Source organism: Apodemus sylvaticus, chromosome 10 (assembly GCF_947179515.1).
Source record: "Apodemus sylvaticus chromosome 10, mApoSyl1.1, whole genome shotgun sequence".
NCBI lineage: Eukaryota > Metazoa > Chordata > Mammalia > Rodentia > Muridae > Apodemus > Apodemus sylvaticus.
The window spans coordinates 47,597,666-47,617,738 of NC_067481.1; the positions used below are offsets into that span (position 1 = coordinate 47,597,666).

Genomic DNA, 20,073 nt, shown 5'->3' on the forward strand with positions numbered 1-20,073 from the left:
TGTATATGTCTGTGGGAGGGAGGGAGGAAGAGAAAGATAGGGAGGGAGGGAGGGAGAGAGAGAGAATATGTGTGTGTGTGTGTGTATGTGTGTGAATGTGGTATACACCTGCGTGTGTGCCAGCGCCTGCCCCTTTGCACATGCATGTGTGCCAGCGCCTGCCCCTTTGCACATGCATGTAGAGGCCAGAGGATGCTGTCTAGTGTCCTCTATCACTCCCCATCTTACTTGAGATAAGGTCAAGGTTGCTGTCTAGCAAACCTAGTGATCCTCCTGTCCTGCCCCCACAGTGTGGGGTTCCAGGTACATGTGTGACCGTGCCTGTCTTTTTTACATGGTGCTGGATCTGAACTCAAGCTCCCCTTCCAGTTTAATAAATGCTCTTACCCACTAAGCCATCATCTCTGTGTCACCTGAGAATTATTTATTTATTTATTTTTTGGGGCTTTTTTTGGATTTGGGTTTTTCCAGACAGGGTTTCTCTGTATAGCCCTGGCTGTCCTGGACCTCACTCTGTAGACCAGGCTGGCCTCGAACTCAGAAATCCGCCTGCCTCTGCCTCCCAGAGTGCTGGGATTACAGGCCTGCGCCACCACTGCCTGATGAGAATTATAATCTTAAAGGGAAGGCTTTTTTTTTTTTTTCTGAATACCACATTGGCCACATCTTTAGTTTTCTAAAGTGGTGGCTGCACTTGTGCTGACTCACAGATAAGGTTCTGGGTCTTAGAATATATGTGTGTAGCTGAGTTTACGTGTCTATCCCATTTGTGCAGGAGCCCATGGAGGTCAGAAGAGGACACTGGATCCCCTAGAACTAGACTTGTAGATAGTGGGTACTGAGAACCAAACCTGGGGCCTCTGCAGGAATAGAGTGTGCTCTTAACCACTGAGCCATTTTTGTTTTATAATTTCACCTGAGAACAGAGCTAAGTGTTAAGGAATATGTTTAATGATCCGCTTTATTTATTTATTTTGCTAAATTTGTTTAGTTAATATGGCATATGGAGGCAGAATTGGTGGAAGGTGACAAATCTTGAATTCAAAGCCTCTGGGCTACATGGCACAACTCTGATCCAAAAATAAAACATAGACATAAATGTTTGCCTCTTCATTCACATCACTACTTTAAAAACCATTTTGTATCCACTACTGCATGTCTGTATGTGTGGCATGTATTTGTAAGTGTGGCATGTGCATCAGGCATCCATGCAGAAGTCAGAAGACAACTTTGTAGAGCTTACTTCCTTTTTCACTTTTACGTGGGTTTGGAAAATCCAACTAGGTTGTCAGATTTGTGTGCCAAGCACCTTTACCTTCTAAGCCTTCTCACCAGCCCCGTATCCTTTCATTTTTAGATAGTTTTATTGAGATAGAATGCACATGCAATACTATTCAGTACCTTTTGATATAGTAGATTGTTAATATTGAAAAATATGTAGGATCAATGTAACATAATGCACTGTAGCGTTAATTATGGTCACAATGCTGTGCAAGTGTTATAGTTCTCTATATTTCATTCACCCCTAGCAGAAACTCTGTAATCTTTAAGCAAAAGCTCCTATAGCCTTCAATAATTTTTCCCTGTGGATTTTCCTTTTCTAGTATGCTATATAAATGGAATCCAACATTATCCTTTTGTTTCTGATATATTTTACTTATATCTGCAAGGTTCAGCTATATTAGTGCCGTGCACCAGAACCTCACCTTTATGGCTAAGTAGTAGTACCTTGTATGCACTCACCTCAGTTTGGCTTTTCTTCCATTGCTCAGGGCCCTTCTTTTGGTTTATTTCAGTAAATACTTGAGAGTAGAACTACTGAATAATTTATCTTAATATTTAATCTCTTTAGAGACATTTTCCATATAGTTCAAAATGTTAGTGTTTTTCTTTTTTGGCTAAATACAGTGCATTAACATAAGCTTGCTCCCTATTTTGCCTTCACTTAATATGTGAAACGCGTTTCAGATAAGCCATACACAGGCTTAGGCTTTTAATAACGAGACGCTCTCCCTGTACAGCTAAAACCACCCTGCATTTGTCTTCGGTTCAGTTAACAAGTCCAGCTATTAGGCTGCTTCCTTCCTGACCGTAGAAACCCTGGTCCCACTTGTCTGCAGCATGATTGTTGAAAATAGCTTCAGAAAACCAGCGTGCCAGGTAGGAACAGGGAGGTTTTAGTCTTCTTCTGAGCCATGCCCCCATAAATTGGCCTGGCGTAATGGTTGCCACCTCTCCATTTCCACATTGAAAGCACTCAGTTACAAGCTGAAACTGGAGTCTTCACCTGAAGAGGAGGGTGTCATTCGTCACCACTGTAGCTGTCACTCTTGCTTTGACTGCTAGCAGTAAGGAAAATTCCACTTTCAGATCAGGGCTCTGCCTTAGGAAAAAATGGCAATAATTCTACATACCGACAGGCAGAGCTTTCCTGGGTCTCAGGTCTTTGACACAAGAAGTCATTCAGCTGTGTTAAAACAATGGGTGGGAGTCTGAAACCCTGTCTTCACATACAAAATTGGCTTTGGTTTTTCTTCCCTCTTTTAGCCACAGAATTTAGAGCAATATGGGCTCAGCTGTGTTTGTTCATCAATGTTTTTGTTAATAATGCCCAAGTTTCAGTGTCTGTAATAAAGCTGTAAGATCTCCTTTGCTCTGACTTGGACTCCCTGGTCTCTTTCAGGGAAGATTTATTTGTAAATCCATAGACAGCGCTTTTCTAGTCTGTTTTGGTCTAGTGTTTTTCAGTTGTCTTTATTAAAGCTTTTAAACAAAACTTGTTAGCCTCTCAGTAACATTAGATCACGTGCCAGGATTCTATTTTTTTTTTTTTTAATATTTTCATTTATTTTTGAGGCAGGAATTCATGTAGCCAAGGCTGGCCTCAAACTTTCTATGTAGCTGAGGATGACCTTGAATCCTGATCCTCCTGCCTCCAGCAGCTGCTAGGTCAGGATTCTGATTTCTGTTTTCCTATTGTATTGTGGACTCTGGAAAGACTCTGGGTTCCTTTTGGTATATGATTCTGATACCTAGACTTCGAATATTGGCCAGTATAATTGTGTACCTCTGGTTAACAGGAGACGTTTCTTCTATAATGTGCCTACTAACAAGAGTTGATGCTCCCAGTTTGGTTTGATTTTGGGTTTTTGTTTGTTTGTTTGTTTTCCGAGACAGGGTTTCTCTGTGTAGCCTTGGCTTTCCTGGAACTCACTCTGTAGACCAGGCTGGCCTTGAACTCAGAAATCTGCCTGCCTTTGCCTCCCAAGTGCTGGAATTTTTTATTTATCTATTTATTTACTTATTTATTTGGTTTTTTGGATTTGTCCCCCCCCACCCCCACCACCACCATGGGGGTTTCTCTGTATAGCCCTGGCTGTCCTGGAACTCACTCTGTAGACCAGGCTGGCCTTGAACTCAGAAATCCACCTGCCTGTCCTTCCTAAGTGCTGGGATTGAAGGTGTGCATCACCACCACCCGGCTTTGATTTTGTTTTTTAACAAAGCAGAAGAGAGTAAAGGAGGAATGGTATCTCAGTGGGAAAGAGTACCTGCTCTGCGGGAGTGAGGACCTGAGTTCAAATCCCCAGCACTGATACAAAAAGCCCTGTGTGATCATGTGTATATCGTAACCCTGGTGCTTGCTGTAGTGGGTAGAGGATGGCTGCATTGGAGAGCAATAGAGAAGAAGCCTGATCGATGTCCTCCCCAGTGTACACTCACATGCATATACCACACATGCTAACTACATGCACTCATACACGCCTAATGAATAAATGAATAACTACAAATAAAGCAGGAGAAGAGGTAAATTGGGAGGGCTTTGTTCTAACTCAGACTAATTACTACCCCTTGTTTCCTTTAGTTACTATTATTGTATGTATGCATGATCTGTGTATGAGTGCAGGTGTGTGGAGGTCAGAGGGCAACTTTCAGGAGTCAGTTCTCTCTTGCCACCTTGTGTGTGAGTTCTTTGCTTGAATATGCATAGGCGCCACATTTGTACCTGGTACCCTTGGGTATCAGAAAAGGTTGTGGAATCCCTTGGAATTGGGGTCCTGAGTGACCATGTGGTGGCTAGGAACCAAGCATGAGTCCTGCAAAAGCACCATGTGCTCTTAACTGCCGAGCCATCTTTCTAGCTCCTCATTCTTTATGGAGATGAGTATTGTACACACAGCTTCAAACAAGCCAGGGAAGTGTTCTACCTTTGAGCTATAGCCCTGTCCCCATTTGCCTTGTGAATTAATAACAAATACTTAACAAACAGATCTGGGAGCCACTCTTTCTTGCTCCAGAGCCCAAGAAACTAACTAATGCCCTTCGGCATCCCAGCAGTAGCAGTGACTGATAGCTCTGACCGCACAGTGTAGACATGACTGCAAGTGAAACCCAAAGATGCAAAGAGCCCTTTGTTCACAGAACACCCCACTGATGATACTTAAATAATGGGGGTCACTGAGCTCCCAAAACCAGTAGGTGAAGCAGGAAGAGGGCACACACAGATGAAGTCTCTCGGATACAGCAGATCCCTTGACAGGACGTCCAGATACAGGGAATTAGGATGAAGTAAGGAACTTCTGACTTGGCAGTGGAAGTCTGGATGTTTGTGGGAAGCCGTCCTTTGTTACACTTGGACAAGCTGTTCTCTCAGTGTGCTTGTTTCCTAAAATATCGAGTTTCTGTACCTTTTATTCAGCAAAAGCAGCTGAGGCTTTTTTTTTTTCTTACACATTCCTTTTCTTTTGCCATTTGGGTTGGCTGCTTTGGACACTCTCTCCCACAAGGCTTGCATTTCCGTCCAGGGAAGCTTCGCAGAATGCTCTGGCATGCCTGCGGGTTCAAGGCTGGTGTGTTTTGAGCTGTGAGCGATAGCTGATAGAAATAGAATGTGAAATGTAAATGTTTAGTCTTGTTGGGCACTGCCGCGTGTGCCCCACCTTGTCTTAGGATTCTAACTTCTGGCCCATGTCCCAAAAACAATAAAAAATAAGCTCATCGGTTCACATTTTTCAGTGGATGTGGTTTGCAGAAATCATAAATAAAAGTAACTTATGTGGAACAGAGCATTTTAGCAAATAAGGTGAGAATGGCTCCCTTTGCTCAGCACATTCTTTTGATTCACAGACGTGGGAAGAAAACTGTATTGTAAATAAAACCCCTTTATAGTCTGGATTTCTGAATGGACTACAGAGGAATCAGTGTGAATTCCAGTGGTGCTTATCTCATGGGTGCCCATGTGGCCTCTGACCAATGCTGCTAGCCTAGTGTGTTAGAGTATGCAGGGAAACATAATGACATGGTCTGGGGGCAACAGGAAGAGTTCTTTAGCCTCTGCAACTGTTGGACATCTTCCTGGAAAAGAAGCTGCATTGTGCTATTGCCAAGGGAGGCTTCTTGGAGCACCTCTGCTCCAGCTGAGGATGCCTTGTTTCCATAGCAACAACACTGAATGGTTGAATGGAACAGGATGGCCCACAGTTTCAGAAAGGACTTTCTATAAATAGAAGCTACTTACTTGGATATTTCTACCATTAGTGTATGTCATTAGAGCCTCTGTTTAGAACTCAGATGTATCTCTCACCAGTTTCTGCTTTCTAGAAGATTCTATTACTAATGCTGTAGTATGATTCTTTTATTCAAACCTCCATTTACCATTTTTCAGTTATTTACATCTCTCTCTCTCTCTCTTTCTCTCTCTCTCTGTGTGTGTGTGTAGGTTTGTGTACAAATGTGGGTACATGTACACATGTAAACTAGAGTTTGACATTGGGTATCTTTCTCAGCTGTTAGTCCACGGAGGTCAGAAGTTGTGAGAGTCAGTTCTTTCCTTCCGCCTGGTAGGTTCTGGGAATCAAACTCAAGTTATCAAACTTGGCAGCAGGTGCCTTTATCTACTGAGCCATCTTGTCGTCCCCTGATTTATTTTTGAGGCAGGGTTGCTTATTAAGCCTGGAGCTTACAGATTTAGCTAGGTTAGCTGGCAAGGCCTGGAGATCTGTCTCCCCTTCCCCAGAGCTGGGATTACACGTGTGCAGCACTATGCACAGCTTTGTTTGTACGTGAGTGCAGGACCCAAACCCAGCTCCTCATGTGAGTGCTGTAAACCCCACTTATATTTCTTTTTTTCCTTTTTTTTTTTTTTTTATTTTTTTGGCTTTTTTTCAAGACTTGTTTCTCTGTGTAGCTCCAGCTCCCGGAATTCACTCTGTAAAACCAGGCTGGCTCTAGCTCAGAGATCCTCCTACCTCTGCCTCCCAAGTGCTGGAATTTAAAGTGTGCATCACTACCACCCAGCTGCATATTTACATATCTTACAGGCTTCCCTCAAAAATGTTTAAAGGCTTGTCCCTTCAGTAAGCTTTCTCTCAGATATAGCACAGCCCATTTAGTAAATGCGTTTTTACAACTTTCTTGTTTTCTTCCTTTTTTTCTTTTTTTAAATCTTATTTACGGCAAGATGGTTTTCATTGTTGTTGTTTGTTTGTTTTGTTATTGTCATTTGGCTTTTGCTGCATAGTCCAGGCTAGTGTCAAGCTTGAGTTCCTCCTACTCCAACCTCCCAAGTGCTGAGATGATCACTATACCCAGCCAGGCACAGTCTTTTTTAAAGATAAAAAATAGTCACCATCTTTCCGAAGCATGCTCGACTGTCAGCATGCTCGGAAGATGCTGTCCTCTTCATTGTCCCTCCAGGATGCCGGCAGGTGCTAGGCTTTTACCACCTGTCCATAAAGGTCATCGGTGACCTTTGCATTTCATCAGAGCAGTCAGGGAGCAATGAACTTGCCATTTAGTGAGGCCTTTCTAGGAGCATAGCACTCAAACCCAGGCAGGACTGCAGATTACACAGATAATGTCCTGTTTAAACAAACAAACAAAGTGTGGGGAAAGAAGTGCTGGAAAGAATCTTGTAAAGCTTGCTGTGAAGGGAGTTGCACACTGCACATGGAAATTGTCTCCACAGGCCTTGTCAAACAGCCAAGGCTTAGACCTGGAGTCGGGCCTGTGTGTTGGTCTCTCTGTGTTGGCCTTGTCTCTTCCAGGCCAGCCTCGTTCCCTTACTGAGGAACCTCACTGCTGTCTAGCTTAGCTTCCGATCTTCCAGCTCTCCTTCCCAATTCCAGTTCTGGAAAAAACAGAATTGCATCATGGGACTGCCTCTTTGATAGAGGACTCTGTAAGAATACCTTGAGAGGAAACCTGCAGGGGTTGGGGTATATTGGGTCAACAATTCCAAAGATTTCATCACCTAATCTCAGGATTCTCCTTTATAAAAGTCTTTGGAGAAGAGTGCTGTTATTTCTGTTCTAGAAATCATGAAGCTGTATCATGAGGTCAAGTGGCTTGACTGAGATCACATAGCTTAGGTCAAGCCTCCAACTCTAGTCTCTGGCTCTAGATGGCTTGCTTTTGTCCAGGACAGCATGTTTCTTTTCCATTGCATGGGAAGGAACCAGAATTTAGATGTCAAGGTAAAGTAGCAATGATGGCAAAGTGGCAAGAAATCTGATTTTCTCTCCAGTACCCTTAAAGGTTACTACCTTAAATTTTTCAAAAAAACAAAAACAAAAAACAAAAAACAGCTGGGCGGTGGTGGCGCATGCCTGTAATCCCAGCACTTGGGAGGCAGAGGCAGGTGGATTTCTGAGTTCTAGGCCAGCCTGGTCTACAGAGTGAGTTCCAGGACAGCTATACAGAGAAACCCTGTCTCAAAAAACCAAAACAAACAAACAAACAAAAACAAAACAAACAAACAAACAAACAAAAAACCAACCTAAAATCATACAAGATCTTTTAAAATGAACAGCAACATGTGGTGGCAGATGGGACTTAGATGTCCGAAGACTGCCTGTAGGCTCACCAGAGGGCAGCAATATAATTCTCTGATAAAGCTAACTGCCTAGTTAGAGCCATCTCAGATTCATCCACGGGGTTGCTTAATGATCAGGAGCACTGCTGTGGGGACCATCTGTCTACACATGTGCACATGGCTGGTCTGCGGAAAAAGAAGCAGGAAGGGAAGAAAGAAAGAGGCATCTGTGCCAGGTCCCCACTGCTTCTCTCCTGTGCCAGTCACCTGATGTGGCTGGGATTCTGCTCAGTGTGCCTAGGAGGCAGGATACTTGAAAATTGCACATACTGTGTGTGGTGCACAGAAGGATGAGGATGTTCTAATAGTTTTGCTGAGTCTTAGAGGCAAGCTCAGTGGGTCATTTTGTCTCCAAGTACAGGTGTTGAGTTCTCAAAGAGGGTCACAGTAGAAACTACTGGCCAGTGACTCACCAGGTTCAGGCCACCACTGCACAGTAGTGGTCTGCACATAGGCACCTGGCAGAGGAGAAACACAGGGTGATAGAAAGCAGACATTTTGGGTGGTTCCTTCTGTTCTTAATTTGGATCCAGTTTGAAATGAGAAAGTGTTGTCATAGTGTCCAGGGATGGAGCTAGAATCTCCCAGCACATTTTCTGATTATTCATATAGGATGTGTGTGTTAGTTTGTTTTTATTTTTTTAAAGGAGAATCTTCTCCTTCTCTAGGCATCACACTTTTCTCAGGTACGAAATGTTCTGTGGTACAGTTGACTATCATAGGCCAGATAGCAAATACTAGGCTGTTTGTATGTTGAGAAGGGACTTACTCTGTAGAGCAAATGCTTCAGAGGAAACATTTTGACTCTGGGAAATGAATTACACTAAATTTCACCCACTTCAATATATTATTATAACAAGCAAAGACTGCAAAAATATCTGGCAGACCATTTATCTTTCTTGAAAGACTGTGAAATACAAGACTGTGTGAGTCTTGCTTTCTGGAAATGGAAAGTTGTGTCCTCAGTGGAGGCAGTCTGCAGAGGATGCAGGACAGTAGCTTTTTCTCTGAGCCTTGGCACTTAGTATATAACCTGTTCTTTTGCATGTCTCTATAACATAACATGCCTTAAACATCACATACAAGGCATGGCCAAGAAGGCAGGTCTTTCCTAATGATCTGTTGCTTACAGGCTTCTATGGTCTTTTTGACATCGTGACTCAAAAGCATTTAGAAGCCTCCGATGAGTTTAGAATGTACCCACCACTCTTCTGTAGTGGCACCTTGGCATTAAACTCAGTTACCCCAGCAGATGCTACCAATCTAAAGTGTAATGCTGCTGTGGACTTTGAACCGCTGCTTATATCTTGAGGTTGTGCTTGAAGTTGGGGGATTGGCAGAACACTAACCACAATGCAGAATCATTTCAACACTGCCACTCAACACTGACATTTAATCTCTGGCGAAGATTTATTCAGTTTTAGCTGTGCTATATAGCTTTGGCTAGATGCCTTTGGTAAAGGGCTGTATAACTCATCACCAGTGCCATGTTCTCTCTAATTTTATTTTATATGCATGGATGTTTTGCCTACATGTATGTATGTGCACCATGTGTGTGGAGAAGGCATCAGACTACCTGGAACTGGAGTTACAGTGAGTCATGAGTTGTCTTGTTTGTGCTGGGAATTGAACCTGGGTCCTCCGCAAGAGCATCCAGAGCTTACCTGCTAAGCTGTCTTTGCAGACACATCAGAGCCACTTTTGAGGATAAGAGGGAGCTATTCATAATTATACTGAGAAATACTATAACCCCTGCATTGGGCAGCTGAGGCAGAATCGTGGTGAGGCCAACCTCTACTGCATAATGAGACTATGTCTCAAGTTATTGGCTCATTAGCAGAGTGCTAGCCTGGCATACAGGAGTAAAGTCCTGGGTTTGATCCCTAGAACATCTTAATACCACATGGTAGTAATCACATGTTGGTAATCTTGGCACTAGAGACAGGAGGAGTAAATATTCAAGGTCCTCGTAGGGTGCATGGTGAGTTCTAAGGATGCCTGAGCTCTGTGAAATTGTGCCTCAACAAAACAAAGCAATGCAAGCCAATCTAAAATAATAACAAGAATAACTTTGTTATATTGATGCAGTCCTCACATAGTGGAAGTAGGATTAACTAGCTAATCTGAAACAGACAGCTGCCTTGTATATTCATGTCCTTTAGTATGTACAACTGTTACACAGCTAGTTCAGTCGAGGACTTTATAAAGGCCCTGGGTTCTATTCTTAGCACTGAAAAAATAAAAAAATCACACACACACACACACACACACACACACACATCCTCCTCTTCTACAGTTATCCCAGGACCCCACAACCAGATTTCCCCTTCTGAACTGTTTACATAGCAGAGTGTGCAAGCATCTCTCGCTTCAAGAATTCTGCCATTCATCTGATGCTGCTTCTCCATACCTCCTCAGTCATAGCATATACTTATAGAATAAAGGTTTGCTGGAGTCAAACAACTTCAACTACTACTACTACTACTACTACTACTACTACTACTACTTCTTCTTCTTCTTCTTCTTCTTCTTCTTCTTCTTCTTCTTCTTCTTCTTCTCCTCCTCCTCCTCCTCCTCCTCCTCCTCCTCCTCCTCCTCCTCCTCCTCCTTCTTCTTCTTCTTCTTCTTCTTCTCTCTCTCTCTCTCTCTCTCTCTCTCTCTCTCTCTCTCTCTCTCTCTCTCTAACTCTGTCTCTCTTAATTTAAAAGGTCTCCTTAAGTAGCTCAGGCTCATCTCCAATTCTTAGTAATCCTTCTGCCTCAGGTACCCAAGTGCTAAGATTAGAGGCATTAGCCACCATGCCTAGTTCAATCAGCTTTTCCTATTAATGGCCAGATAGTAAGTATTTTTGTCTTTGTGGGCCATGTTATGTTATGGCCATCCCTGTGACAATGAGCAAAGTAGGCTGTGTTCCCAAACCACAGTTTTTTACCTACACAAGACAAGTCTGGGCCTTGGTTTGCTAGCCCAGCTTTGTATCACTCCTGTCTCCCCATAGTCTGTTTTTGTCACGTTTCTAGCATCTTCCCTGTTGTCAGTGGCAGTCCCCTGTCTTGATCAGATGTAAGGAAGGAGTGATTACTCTTCTTCACCTTCAAACACTTGTTTGGTTTTGGTGATATACATAGTTATCCTCGGCCTTCTCTGCTCATGCTGGTTTCTCTCTTGAAATTTTGCCCCCTTCTTATAAACAGCTGAGCCAAGTTAAGTGAGGGCTTGGTTCTCTCCTCCCTTCCCTCACTTTCCCTCTCCTCTCCTACAAGGCACCTACTCAGAACATACCTGAATGACTGAAAGAGTGAATGAGATTCTGACTGGTGTGACTGAGCGGCTCTGTTGCTGTGGGTTTTCACAAGCCACAAAGTCCATGAGCCCTCCATGTGTGGAGCTTCCCCTCCCTCCAACCACAGGGGATGTGGAGGTTATAATGGTTTTAATGTGTCCCATCCACCTTTGTGGGGTTTAATTTTCTTGGAAACATTTGTATTACTACTAGCTTCAAATGTATCCTTCTGACTTCATTTCATTGGTTTCTAAGTAGCACACCATAAATGTCGAAGATTTGACACAAATCAATGGCACAATCTTTTAGAACTATTATGTAGATGAAGAGACTGATACTCAGCAAGTATCCAGCGCTTACCTCACTTCTAACTTGGAGCCTCTGCTGCCTTTACAGGTGTGAAAGTTTGTGTACACACTGAAAGATAGATGTGTATCTTGTTTCTTATCAGTAGCATGTATAGTAATCACTAAAATAGAGAGAATGCTTTAGTTTTAAATAAAAATGTTATACCAAGCATGGTAGCATGTTCCTATAATCCCAGCACTGAGAAAAACAAAGGTAGGAGGATTGCTGCAAATTCGAGGTCAGCCTTGTCTACAGAGAGCTCTAGTCCAGCCATGGCTACATAATGAGACCCTATCTCAGAAAACCCAAGACTTGATTTATGTGTTATGATGCAGATTACTAAGAGTCTTTAGACTTCAGTTGTGCCCATCTATGAGGCTTTGTATCCTGTTCTGGTGCAGTGAGACTGTACCTACGGCGAATCAAGAGTTTCTGGTCAAAATTTTCAGGAGACTGAGACTGATTATAGTGACTAATGCTTCCTCTCCTTGCTTCTTGGTTTTCAACTACTACTTTTATTATAGGCACTTGAAGAGGCCCAGAAAGCCATTCAGCAACTCTTTGGCAAAATCAAGGATATCAAAGACAAAGCAGAAAAGTCTGAACAAATGGTGAGTTTAGGTTTCATCCAGTCACAGTAATTACAAGGCTCTTCTTTCCCATGCCTGGCAGTTGTAGTCATGTACCCCTGTCTGCGAGTGCACCCAGTGCCTCAGAGGAGCTGCTGGACACGGGGACTCACTGGCCTTGCTGCCCTACATTTGCAACCACTTTCAAATAGGAAACAATTCGGTTTCCTAGAAAATAGTTTCCTAGGCATTTTGGATGCCATTCTTCAGCATGTCTGTAGCACACGTTTCACAGTTAAGATATTTGAATTGTAGTCTGGTACATAGCACACTAATGCTGGTCCTGGCTCTGGGTGGGGGTACCATGCCCAGGATGCATGCACACAGTCTTCTTTAGTTCCTATTCTTTGTAGGTAATCGGCTCACAAGTTACCCTGCTGACCGGGAAGACAGCCTGCACCACAGCTGCTCCTCGGGTGCTACCAGGCTGCACTGGCTTTCTGGGCTGAGATTCTAAGTCATGAGATGCATCTAAACGACAGTTTTCTCAATACGAAATAATATCTGCTTCACAGGGGCTCTGAGCAGAGTGCCTAAGGGTCCGCATTTTTTTGAGGAGGACAATTGTGCCACCAAACAGTGTGACTCTTGGTGAAAATGACATTTTCTGGAGTTTGTTGTACTTAATTTAGTTTGCTTTGACTCTTAGGGTTTTATTGTGTATCCCTGACCTGGAACTCAGTGTAGATAGGGCTGGCCTTGAACTCAGAGATCCATTTGCCTTTGCCTTGTAAATATTCAGTGGCTGAATTCAGTGGTTGAACTCAGCTTTTGTTGTTGTTGTTGTTTTTTTGTTTGTTTTTTTCAAGACAGGGTTTTTCTGTGTAGCCCCGGCTGTCCTGGAACTCACTCTGTAGACCAGGCTGGCCTCAAACTCAGAAATCCACCTGCCTCTGCCTCCCAGAGAGCTGGGATTACAGGCGTGCGCCACCACCGCCTGCTTTGAAATCAGCTTTTATGCTCAGCAGTAATGTTTCTAAGCTGCTGTTTGAGATTGTATTCCCTCTTCACAACCATCTGTAACTCTAGTTTAAGGGACTCTGATGTCCCCTTCTAGGCACACAGTGGACCCAGACATACATGCAAGCAGAACATCCCTACACACAGAACAAACAAATGGTTTGTTAAAGCCTCCTAGATGATAGCAAGGCATGGTGTGTGTCTGTAACTCAGCCCTGGGGACACTGCAAACAAACAAAAAACAAACAAAAAACTGGGGAGATGACTCAACAGTAAGAGCACTCACTTGCTGCTCTTGCAAGGGACCTAGTTTGGACAGCACTCACATTAGACTGCCTACAACCAACTTAACTCCAGCACCAGGGTATCCAGTGCCCTCTTCTGGCCTCTTTGGGTACCAGTATATATACATCCACATAAAAAAATAAAAATGAATCTATTTTCTATTTACCATTTTTTTCTTTTCCTTTTAAGGAAAAGTCCCTTTTCTCTTGCCAGTTAGTGGTGGTGCATGCCTTCAATACAAGCACTTGGGGGGCAGAGGCAGGTAGAACTCTGTGAGTTTGAGGTCAGCCTGGTCTACAAAGTAGTTCTAGGACAGCCAAAGCTACACACAGAGAAACCCAGTCTTGAAAACAAACAAATAACAACAACAACAACAAAAGATAGGGTCTCTGCATAACACTAGCTGGTGGAACTCACTATTGAAGAGCAGGCTGACTTCGAACTCCAGAGATCTGCCTGCATCTACCTCATGAGTACTAGGATTAAGGCATGAGTGAGCACACCCGGCCCAAATGCATATTTAAAAAAGAGAAACAAGCAAACAAAACATGAAGGGGGCTAATTATTGTAAGTTATTTTAGTTTTGTATTGTGAGAGTATTTATATTTTTTCCTAGGGGGCTAATCTGAGGCTGTTTTAAGTGATTTTATATCTGATTTTCTTGTAGAGTGACTTGAAGGAGGGTTTAAAGCTTTCTCACCCTTCCTGTTTTCTCTTCTTTTCAATGTTTAGGTGAAAGAGATCACCCGAGATATTAAACAGTTAGATCATGCCAAGCGCCACCTGACCACTTCAATCACGACCCTGAACCACCTGCACATGCTGGCTGGCGGGGTGGACTCCCTGGAGTAAGCGGTGTGAACTCTCTCAGCGGGCCCATGGGAAATGCTGCTCATGAGGACAGTGGCTTCAGAGTTACTCACTTCCCCGCCAGGCCAGCCTCACCAGCCTGCCCTGCTTTTGGAACACTGACCACAAGTGTTCAGTCACTGTTGGTGTTCACGACTTAACAAAAGAGCTGGGATGTCGCCCAGTGGCAGGCAGAGTGCCTGTTTGACCTGCCCACAGCCCTGGCTTCTATCCCCAGGACTGCAGAAGACAGCAGACAGTCTGTCTTAGTGAAAAAATGATGGGCAGGCGACCCAAGGAAGCCACAAAAAGCCCATGAGAATGACCCTGAGAACTGGGTCGTCTCGTGTGGTAGATCTAGACCAGAAAGTCAGACAGAGTGACTCAGCCCCAGTCACTCTCTAGGGCCTCTGCCTTGGCAAGTATCCCTCCTCCTACTGGGCTGAGTTTCATTTCACCAAAGAGACAATTTCTAAACAAATCTTTGACATACAGTTTAACCCACTTTTTTCTTAAACCTGTGTTTTCAAGATTGTAGTTTTTTTTGTAGCACATTTAGAAACAGTATTAAAAGAAGGCCCTGGCCATTTACCATGAAGCAGGGTTCAATCCTCCTGCTCCAGCACCCCAGCTCCCTTCTGCAAAGGGTCGCAGGCTGACTCCCCTGCCCTAGTCCTAGTGGAATCTCACATGTAATCAAACCAGCCATCTTCCCAGACCTGCAGCTCTGGCAGGGATGAAGGATGCCCAGGAGGAAGGAGGAGAGGTTGTATCACTCCTAGCTACTGCTGGGCGTACAGTGGGTGGCAGAGAAGCCCTGGTCCGTTGTAGGATGATCATCCAGGGCAGCCAGCCAATGAGACTGCAAGAACCATCTCCCTCTTCCTTCCCATGGGGCACTTCGTATTAGCAGGTCAAGATGGCAGTGGGGTACGAAGACTTGAACTTGAGCCTCTCTTTGAAATTTTGTTTTTTTTTGTTTTTTTTTTTGAGACAGGGTTTCTCTGTGTAGCACTTTGAAATGTTTTATAAAGGAATTACACATTTAATGTGAAAGCCAATGTAGACCTAATAGTTTGTACCTCATTACCATGTATAACTTGATTTTATCAGCATCTTTTATTTATGCTCCATTTACTTAGGAGTAGGGCAAGTCAATATCTCAGATGCTGTTGTTTATCATTATCTTAAAATTACTTATTATAGTTAACTTGAAATTACAATCATCCTTTTTTGTATTCCAGAAAAATGGTTTGATTCTTCTGTGCACAACAATACTCAGTGATATTTTACACAGTGTTCCCTCAAAATCCTACTCCTCATGCAGTGCCCAGCCCAAACCCATAGTCTTCCCAGAGTCCCCTTCTGCCATCCACTGAGCATCACACACACATACATACACACACACACACACACACACACACACACACACACACACACACTCCTTTGTGCCCTGAGGCATATAGTTTACATTGTTATTTAGACCATACTTTACCTTCTTGCTATTAGTTAAATGTTTATTTGACCAATCCATTCTGAATGATGTCACCTTGAGAGTTGGAGCTAAATCCTAATCTTTTTCCTTCCCTAGTACTTATTCTAAATCTAGCTATCGTAGATCATCCCACAGCTGCTATCTTGTGTTTTTAGTGACTATTTCTCAACTTCTGTCCTTGCAGGGCCATGACCAGGCGCAGACAGTATGGAGAAGTTGCTAATCTCCTTCAGGGTGTAATGAATGTTCTGGAGCACTTTCATAAGTACATGGGAATCCCACAGATCAGACAGCTTTCTGAGAGGTAAGATGCCCTCACAGACAGTGGTCTTTGCATAAGAAAAGATGGTGCTGCCTGCTTCTTCCCTCCCACCTTACTCTAGGAAGCAGCTTCAGATGCTTGTGACCTACCCTACGATGCCCTTTACCTTGTCTTTGCAACCTGCCCTTTTGACCTACTACTAGGTCAACTAGTACACTCTTGTGTGTTTGTGTGCATACAGCTCTCCATTGTCTACAGAGCTGGTGGTCTAAAAGTTACTTTGCTCATGAGCCTTGGCCAGGCTTGGGTAATAATCCTTCTCTGCTCTAGACACTGTCAGTTAAGGCAGTGAAGATGGGACCAGATGTGCACCGAGAGAGAGCCTTGTTGTCTTCATGGGTTTCTCAGGCTTTCTCATAGTAGGACTGTTGAGTTCTGAGGATGAATGCATCAGGAGAACTTAGCCTTTGAAGTCACGTGACACCACAAAGCCACTGTGAGTCAAGAGGAAAAAAACATGTCTTCCCCTTTTCCTTTGAATGCCAATGGCACATTGGTGAGGGCAGCATGTGGATGGATGCTGTGGCAGGCTTTAGACATACATGGTGGCACCAGAATGTCAGACACAGGGAGGAGTTTATCTTTGACCTTATTCATTCTTCCTAACATCCTCGAGGTTTCCCTTTATGAGTACACTGTAGCTGTTGGTATTCTGTCTAACTCCACCCCACACTTACCTGGCAACAGTCAGGTATGTCCCCCCCACATAGACCTGGCCCACTATAAAAGGGGCTATTGCCCCTCCTCTCTCTCCACTCTCTCTCATCCTACTCTCACCTCTCTGCCCCTTGGGCTCCTCTCCCCTCCCCCGTCTGTCCACGTGGTCATGGCTGGCCTCCACTACTCTCTCTCTCTCTCTCTCTCTCTCTCTCTCCCTCTCCCTCTCCCTCTCCCTCTCCCTCTCCCTCACCTTCCACTATACTACTAACTCCCAACCTCTACCCTGAATAAACTCTATTCTATACCATGTCTGTGATGTCTGTGTGTGTGTGGTCCCTCATAGGGAAGAGGTGCTTGGACATGGGCCCGCCTGGGCACCCCCTTCCCCCACACCGCCGAGCCACATTTCTCTGAACCCCCCCTTCTCTCTCTTTTTAAGCCCCCTTCATTGATGCGTTGGCCTTTCAGTAGCTGTCTTCAGACACACAGAAGAGGGCATCAGATCCTCTTACAGATGGTTGTAAGCCACCATGTGGTTGCTGGGAATTGAACTCAGGACCTCTGGAAGAGTAGTTAGTGCTCTTAACTGCTAAGCCATCTCTCCAGATCCTACCCTTAAGTTTTGGTCCTAGGTTCAGATCCAGTGAGAAGGTTCTTAGGAAAATGAGGATTCTGAAGAAGGGAGGGGCAGTGAGTTCAGTGCCTTTTTGGCCTTTTCTATTAGAGAAAACAACAGAAAGAAAGAAAATCTAAAAATCCTTACTTAACCTTCCTCCAAGCAAAGGCAATGTGGCCCCCAGCTGCAATCTTTCATTCTGCCTCTTTGGAAGGCCTGCCTGCTACACATTTCTATTCTTTGTTTTCTTTATGTAATTATACAAATAGCATAAATACACAATTTCCTTTATTTAAAAAGTCTAAACTGGATGTGGGTGGCCTGCATCTGTAGTCCCAGCACTCAGGTGGTTGAGCTAGAGAACTGCTTTGAGTTTGAGGCCAGCTGAGGATTTATAATGAGACCTCCAAAACAAAGAAAAAGACAAAAAATAAATAAACAGATACATCTCAGTTCTCTTAGCTACATTTCAAATCCCCTTGCACTTCCCGGAAGGAATAACTGCTGTTAGCTTGTTCTCCCTCTAGATTGTCTCCTCTGCACTTACAGGGAGCTTATAGAAGGGCCTCAGTCCATGTGCGGACTGCCATGGATGGTGTCCCGGGGTAGCGTGCGGTCTTCACATCCCTGGAGCCTTATTCTGATTCTTAAGACATACCTCTGTTCACATGTGTGCAAGTAGATCTAAAGCCTTTATATTTAAAAATGCATTTAAAATTTTAATAGCCACAATTCATTTACTCCCCCAAAGCTTTACAGATTCACAATACCATCTTGAAGTGCTTGAGTACCCATTCTAACATGCCCTCAACAAATTTGGTATGGGTGATTTTTATTTTAGTCAGTCTGATAGATGGAAGTCTCTATCTGCTTCCTTTAATTTTAATTTCCTCAGTAACTGATGATTGACCATTTACATTTTCTCTGTGCAGTATTTTGTTGTTTGGTTGGTTTGGTTTTGAGACTCAGTCTCACTGTGCAGTCCTGGCTGTCTGGTGCTTGCTGTGGAGACCAGGCTGTACTTGAATTCCGAAATCTGCCTGCCTCTGCTTCCTGAGGGCTGGGATTAAAAATGGGTGCCACCATGCCTGGCTCAGATTTCAGTTCTAATAAACTGCTTTATTTAATTTCTTTCTTGGGGTGGATTTTGGGATTTGTTTCTGTTGCTTTCTTGTTTGGAAACTCCTATACACCAACACTGTAACTTGTAACCTGCTGCCTTGTCCTTTGGGGCTGCTTTCTGAGTTGTGGCCTCAGTCTCCCAGTCTGCCTTGCTCTTCACTGGTGCCCACTCTGTTCTTTGGCCCAGCTGTTAAAAATTTTTACTACAACAGCAGGGTTTTTTGTTTGTTTGTTTGTTTGTTTTGTTTTATTTTTTGAGACAGGATTTCTCTGTATAGTCCTGGCTGTCCTGGAACTCACTCTGTAGACCAGGCTGGCCTCGAACTCAGAAATCTGCCTGCCTTTGCCTCCCAAGTGCTGGGATTGAAGGCGTGTGCCACCACCGCCCGGCTAAGCAGCAGGTCTTAATCTCCAGAATATCTAGATGATTCTTTCCTCAGGGGCATAATATCCTCTAAAATCTCTCAGAGATTCAAAACTGTTAGTATCTCTGAAGGCTCTGGGTTGCCCAGGTGTTTGTCTGTCCTATGGTATAAGGTTTGTTGACTCTTATTAGTAGCATTCTTCAGATGTTTGGTGAGTCTTAGTTGAAGGTTCATATTTTTTGGTGGGATTTTTAAATTTTATATTATTATTATTATCATCATCATCATCATCAGTATTATATGTTCTCTATTACTCTGATTAGAAATCACTACCATCTACTATTGAGGAGAGGAGGGATATTCTGCTTAAGGGTACCACCTAGCTTTTCTAAGGTTCCTGGGGCCAGATCTGTAGGAGCTGGCAGATGATTTGCTAGGCGCCTGATCTTCTTTTTTGTTTTGTTTTGTTTTTTGTTTTGGATTTGTTTTTTTTCTGAGACAGGGTTTCTCTGTGTAGCCCTGGCTGTCCTGGAACTCACTCTGTAGACCAGGCTGGCCTCAAACTCAGAAATCCGCCTGCCTCTGCCTCCCGGAGTGCTCGCCTGGTCTTCTTAAATATTGATAACTCTCAGGCCACTGCTGAGGCTCACAGACTCAAGGGGCCCAATCAGCCTAAGGCTGAGCATTTAGGGTAAGAAGACAGCACAGCTTCTGGCATCCACATTACAGTGACTGGAGCCAGACACATCCAGAAGTTTCTTTAGAACGCCTCCTGCTCCTGGTATCTACCATTTCCTGTCTTTCCTTATATTTTATCTGGTTTTTAGATTGTGTGCACCATGTGTGACCTGCATCTGTAGGTATGCCCATGTGTGCGTTTAGTGCCCATGTGTGTCAGAGGTGGGCTTTGAATCCCCTGGAACTAATGAGAGGAGGTTGTGAGCCCCCACGTGGATTCTGGGAACTGAATCCAGGTCTTCTGCAAGAGCAACAGTTGCCCTTCACATAAACGCGTCTGTCCAGCTTCCATGTCTTCTCATCCCTGAGAAGCACTCCTAGGCTATGATTTTGTTCTTTAGTCTTGTTCTACCAGGAACTCTACAGACTGTCTAGTCTACCAGCTCCCCTTTGCCTGGATTTGGTTTTTATTTAAGTCTTTTCATAATTTCTAAGAATCCGAGGCAGGAAGGGCGGTTTCTGCACGTGCTAGGTGTACCGTCTTAGGGTGTAGAAGTTCAGGGACTGTTCAGGAATGTCGGAATAGGC

General features: G+C 43.8%; 1 protein-coding gene across 2 annotated transcripts in view; it reads left to right on the top strand.

The window, feature by feature from the left end:
• The window catches only part of Vps53 (VPS53 subunit of GARP complex), a 130,995-nt gene that overhangs the window by 25,633 nt on the left and 85,289 nt on the right, over positions 1-20,073 (top strand). For both annotated transcript variants that reach the window (XM_052194566.1, XM_052194563.1), the window contains exons 5-7: positions 12,029-12,115; positions 14,111-14,226; positions 15,907-16,026. In XM_052194566.1, the coding sequence (XP_052050526.1) occupies positions 12,029-12,115; positions 14,111-14,226; positions 15,907-16,026 (323 nt within the window). The remainder of the gene's footprint in view (positions 1-12,028; positions 12,116-14,110; positions 14,227-15,906; positions 16,027-20,073) is intronic.